The sequence below is a fragment of the Limulus polyphemus genome, unplaced genomic scaffold (assembly GCF_000517525.1).
Source record: "Limulus polyphemus unplaced genomic scaffold, Limulus_polyphemus-2.1.2 Scaffold1443, whole genome shotgun sequence".
NCBI lineage: Eukaryota > Metazoa > Arthropoda > Merostomata > Xiphosura > Limulidae > Limulus > Limulus polyphemus.
Window position 1 is genome coordinate 154,225 of NW_013667053.1, and position 6,377 is coordinate 160,601.

Below are 6,377 nucleotides of genomic sequence, written 5' to 3' on the forward strand. Positions count from 1 at the left end.
TCTAGGTAAATTCTACTTCACAAAATATTAATATATTATGTGCCATTTTCAGATAAGCTGTTCATTACTTTACAATGTCTCTATTATTAAGTCTAGGTAAATTCTACTTCACAAAATATTAATATATTATGTGCCATTTTCAGATAAGCTGTTCATTACTTTACAATGTCTCTATTATTGCTAGAAGATGCTGTTTCGATCAAATAGGATTATAATTTAATTTGTTTAACAATGACAGATTAATTTTATCTAAAATTTAAAATCAACGTAAAGATATAAGAAGTATTTTTGTCCAATCCGTCTGACAGCATGGCTGCAATGCCACACCATAAGATTTCAATGGTAGATCTAATATGGTGTCAACCATAATTAGTATTGCGCAGAGTTAATGTAAAAATAGGGAAGAACGACGTTCTAGAATAATATTAGCGTTTTACACGTGAATTATATTATACAAGACCGAAAATGGTCAGTTCAAAAATACACAATGTACAAAGAATTTGTATTATTTTGTACCCCAACCACTTTGAAATACGCAATATAGAAAGAATTAGTATTACTCTGTACTACAACCAGTTTGAAATACGCGATATAGAAAGGATTAGTATTATTCTGTACTCCAACCAGTTTGAAATACGCGATTTTGAAAGGATTAGTATTATTCTGTACTCCAACCAGTTTGAAATACGCGATATATAAAGAATTAATAGTGTTATGTACTCCAGCCAGTTTGAAATACATGGTGTACAAAGGATTGGTGTTATTCTGTACCCCAGCTTGTTCTATCTTTTTCGGGGGTTGTTTTCTTGTTTTAGTTTTTAATGAAACTTAAAATAGTTTCAGTATTAACACAAACAGTGCTAACACAAAACAAGTTACATTTAAATTATACTGATAAGTAGATTTGATTCTGTGTTTTTTTAATTTACATAATCTATATAGCAATCCCCCCCCCAAAAAAAACAACAACACACAAACAAACATATTTATATTAGAGATGGCGAAGTGAATCACAAGAAAGAGCAGTTTTAATAGTGCTAGTTCCGGTTCGTAGACATGTTGTGAAAGTCAGCGTAGCTTCGGTGACAACCTACATGTTGGAGATAGTTAAACAAAATTGAAATTCTACGTTCAAAACCAGATCAACGAAAATATATATATATATATATATATATTACTCATAAGCGCGAGTAGGCTTTCACGTGAGGTATGTAGACTACCTTGTACTAAAATAGAGGAAATTGTACGCAGGTGCTGAAAAATAGAGCAGTTGACTGGTCGAGCCAGAGATGGAAATGAGGTCCCTAGGTCAATGGCAGAGAGGATAGTAAAGCTAGTGAACCTTCTCGGTTACTCACTTCTAAGAAGAAACGCTGTGGCTTTCACAGGAGTGAAGGCAAAAGCAGTAGTTTTCCTCGTATATGTCGGGTATACTATACTTACTTATGCCATAAACGTTTGAGTAACATATGTTATGGTGGGTTTTAACAAGAGACAGTGCAAGTGGTGGAAATCGTTATGTCTAAATGTTGGCAGCCTGGAAAAAAAGTGTAAAAATCGTAAGCTAAGAGTAATTTGCGAAGACTTATTGATCTCTAGAAGTAAATAGAGCCAGTTATAACTTTTTATTGTCTTCCTGCAAGCTGTGCAGGCCACGGCTTGAATTATTGACGCTTGGTGGCCTTGAGTGACCCGAAAATTGAAGATGAAGACTGAAAGTGTGGTTAATTTGTCGTATATACTCAGATCGGTAAGTTTACGAAAGTGCAGTGTTTTTAAAATGTAAACGATATAACACTGGCTTAACATTTATAGTTACTACGCTATAAATTCTCTTGTTTTTAGTTTCCTAAAAAACCTGTCATTTTAATGTAATCCGAGAGATCTCCGAAATTTGTATTACATTATTTACTTATTTCTTACAAGTTGTAAGAACTACTATTTAAACCATTTGATTTCCCTTTTATATTATCGCCACTTTCTTACTTACTACATGTATATTAAGTAACAATTCTAGTAATTTACCATGTAATAATAGAATAGTATTAAACAAAACTGAATGGTGATAAATTTTATAGAAACTAATAAAGTGATTATAAGTGACCACTCAATACCCAGTTACCAACAATACCTTGTAAATATTATCTATTATAAGTTTACAGTATTCAAGACAATACCATAAACAATTATTTGTCAGTAATGTCTAAATTTAATTTGTTCAAATTAAGTTCACCGCATACAGACTGTTTATTCTATTAGAAACATCTTCAGAGCTTTGATACACATTTCATTAACGAATGAATTGCTAACTTGTTGTCTTGAATTTTAAAACCCGTATGTCATCAATATGTATATGATGCTACTTTTCTTTCTAGAGAACTTCTGACAAATTTATATGAAAGGAAATACAGACATATTCAAAACTTTTTATTCGTGTTACCAGAGAAAATAATTTGAAAGTAAAAGCTCTCAAACTACAGCTTAACATGCTTAAGGGTAGGTGGCTAATAACGTTAACAAAACACACACACACATACCACTTTGTACAAGATAGCAAAGTCCCTATTGCTATTATATAGCTGTTTTTCAGTCGAAATTTTTGATATTGACGGCTGAGTTACTTAACAGTAAAACTTGATCATTGATTAAAAAGCAAAATAGTTGATTAATAAAAACACTGAATCCAATTCTTAAGATTATCTAAAACAAATAATACAGTTATAAATCTACCCTCACGTTAGGCCTATTTTAGTTACCCGTGGAGTTCAAATAATTTCGTAGTTCACTAAACGCAGGGGCGGATCTAGGGAAGACAATTAAGGGGCCCCCAAAATCTAGTAAAAATCATAAATAAATGTACAAAGTTATCCAATTTTAAGCAGTGGAAAATGCGACTAAGTATGTCTACTGAATTATTTTATTACTTGACAAGTGATATGCGATATTTCAAATACCACAGCAAGCAGTGTCCCAAAAAAAAACACGGTTGTCCCCTTCCCTAACAAAGAGACCCTAGAGCTGTCCCTGACTGAACGTTTACAAATGATCGGTTACCTAAATTAAGATATCCTTATTCAATGAGAACTATGTTCGTAAGATTGCTTATACAATCTCAAATTTACGATACAGCTTTTTACTTGAGAAAATATAGTATTATCACTTTGAATGTTCCAGGCTTACAAAGAATTCATCTCATTCAAGTATCCATTTAAACTTCATATTTAAGTTAGTTCTGTTCTTGTCAAAAAGTTGTAAAACAGCAAAAATTAATACAGTGAAACATCAACCCATCTTTCCGAACTAGTAAGAAGAAACAATGTACAATTTGTTTGTTTGAATTTATGCACAAAGCTACACAATGGGCTACCTGTGCTCTGCCCACCACGGGTATCGAAACCCGGTTTCTAGCGTTGTAAGTCTACAGCCATGCCGCTGTGCCACTGGGGTGCAAACAATGTACAAAACAAGAACTGACTGCACAATATTTATAGTGGCGTTTCACTGATTAATCTTTCGACAATGGATGAAAAAATTATACGAACCTAGCCTTGTATATATGTTTATGTAATGACTTCTACCAGAAGAACTGCTAAAATTTTACAACGACAATTACAGTTATAATTATTAAATAGTCTTAATCACGAGTAACAAGCAAACTACGAAAAGCTTCTACGATCACTTCGCCTCAGGTTATCTGTCGGGTACATTCGTTAATCTTCGTATCATATTGAGGTCAGAAAAGTGCTTGTGGCCGTTAACGCCGTAATGAAAGATAATTGTTTTTTGCTGTATATGATGTTTCATTATACAGTTACCTTGGGCATCTTGTGAAACCCCATAATCGAATCCGTAATTACGATTTTTTTTCATTGTTGTTAACTATACGATATATTTAAAAAAAAATCAAAAATTCAGCGAGCAATCCTACTACACACCATGTCTATTACAACAGGGAGAAGAAAACTTAAACCCGAAAGGAATCAGTTGAAAGTTGGTTTTCCCCATGCTCGTCATCAAAAGTTTAAATGAGCAAATATTTTCTACTTCAGTATCAGCACCGACTTGAAATTACCAACGTATACGTCTGTCTCTCATGCCCGTACAATACGTATGATATTATACTTATTTATATACATCATTTCGTTACGACAATGTTTGATCAAAAATTTGGTTTATTATTGTCGTAGTATTGGATTAAAATTAATTATGTAATTAGCTAATTCATAAAAGTGTGGCAAGTAATTTTCTTGTAACTTTTAGGCTATATGCATGGTTATTATAGAGAAAGTTTCGCAGTTCTGCGCGTCGTATCTCACAGACGCTATGGCATAAGAAGTTGAAATTGCACAGGGGTGTTAAGGGTATCATGCAGACGTTCTTTTATCGAATATGAAAAGAAAAACAAAAGATGGGAAAGACGAGGGATGAACTGTATTAGTCCCGATTTGGATAGATTTATCAACGGTAAGTTAATCTGCATGCTGCTCATTTGAAGAGACCAAACCCAACATCGCTAAGCCACCTACCTCGGAATAGACAGATTGATTAACATCTATTCGTGTTTACTTTGTCCATTTGTTTTGGAGTAATCAAGGTAGAAGAAACACCATAAACTAAATTCAGGAATAAGATGAAAAGGAAGAAATTACAGAATTGAGGGAAATATAGATGAAAGAATAGGATCCTTAAAAAAGTATAAATTATATACTTGTAATAAGCAATCATGAGAATAATTAAGTAATATTTTCGTTAGGAAGAACAAATCATTTTTAAGATTATCACAACAAACAGTTTACAAAACAATGTTACTGTTTAACATTTCGTCTGTTTTTATTTGTCTAACTTTATAAAGATGTCTTAAGTAAGAACATTTCTTATAACTTATCAGAAGCGTTAACAGAGATTGAATAAACGATGAAATGGCATTGCCTGTGTAATTTGATAGTCATGATAAACTCTGATAGCAAATAATCGTAAACCCTGAGTAAGTTATTATTCTTTCCTTCAAATATTACCCCTTTTTAACCCTAGTATTCAGTTTACGAGACGAGACAGCCTTGACGTTCTACAAATTACTGTGGTACCTAGGCCATCTGGAAAAAAAATAGGTATGCTGGTCCTGATTTAGAAGACAAAATATATTGAAAAAAAAACATATCCAAATATAATAAAGGGTTCTATCGAATTTTTTCCACAGTTGAGTGAATGGTTAATGGTGAAAGTGTGAGAACAAGTGAACAAGGCACGTGTAGAATACCCATTCAGTCGCTGGGGTTCATTGTCAAATTAAACAGAATTTTAAAATTTGTTGTAAAAATCACATAAACTACAAATAATTTTTTTGGTACATTTCTCTCAATTTGTTAATTTTGAATTCAAATCAGCATTTCAAATCTACTGCCCAAGAGACCTTTCGTTGAATAGCATAGCTCGTCAATTGAGCTGAGCTATAAACCGGGTTTCGATACCCGTGGTGGGCAGAGCACAGATAGCCCTTTGTGTAGCTTTGTGCTGAAATAAAAAAACAAAAAAACAACCAAAATATTTCATGAAATGCTATTTATATAGATACAGTAAAATAGTTTAAAAGGCACTGCTTAAATTACTAAATTCTGGCGAAGCATTGCAAAACAATAGATATAAAAGGATATTTTTATACACTTCTGATTTTGGATCCAAAGTGGACAAATCAAGAAGAATGTGAAAAAAATGCAATTCATGTGATTTATATTTTAGGTATATTGTTTTCTAATACTTTTAAATAGTACTTTATTTATTAAATAACTATTTCTTTTTATATGACTTTACTGGACATCACATTATATATATATTTATATAAACAAGACTTTACAAAAGTATTACTCAAACAAGACATGTATCACTTCAAGTAGTGGCGCCAATCTGAACCACTTAAAAAATGATATTCACTTTATATTCTCTTGTGAAAATCAGGGCAACGACTTGAATAGATTAACCTGCATGTTACTTCAAGTAGTGGCGCCAATCTGAACCACTTAAAAAAATGATATTCACTCCATATTCTCATGTGAAAGTTAGAGCAATGACTTGAGTAAATTAACCTGCATGTTACTTATTATGACCGAATAGACCAATGAAAACACAATGTAAAAGAGCGAGGCAGGTGTAACATTTTTGATATTCTGGTTATACTAGTTAGTTGTAAGAACAATTAAAGTCTAGAAATGCACGATAAATTTGGTTATTATAAAATTAAAGGTACAATATTGTTACGTCTCCGTGTTTTAATTAATTTTCCGTTACTTCGTTCCGACGAAACTTAAGCGACACAAGTCTTTACTTAATAAAACTGGTTTATTCTTTCCGAATATAACTTTACCGATACACTCAACTTCAAC

At 32.4% G+C, this 6,377-nt stretch overlaps 1 protein-coding gene across 1 annotated transcript in view; it reads left to right on the forward strand.

The window, feature by feature from the left end:
- The first annotated feature begins 1,654 nt into the window (after window positions 1-1,654).
- LOC106463595 (flocculation protein FLO11-like) overlaps window positions 1,655-6,377 on the forward strand; it is a 19,662-nt gene continuing 14,939 nt past the window's right edge. Inside the window, exon 1 of the mRNA XM_022391125.1 lies at window positions 1,655-1,750. Coding sequence (XP_022246833.1) covers window positions 1,706-1,750 — 45 coding nt within the window. The 5' untranslated portion in view covers window positions 1,655-1,705. The remainder of the gene's footprint in view (window positions 1,751-6,377) is intronic.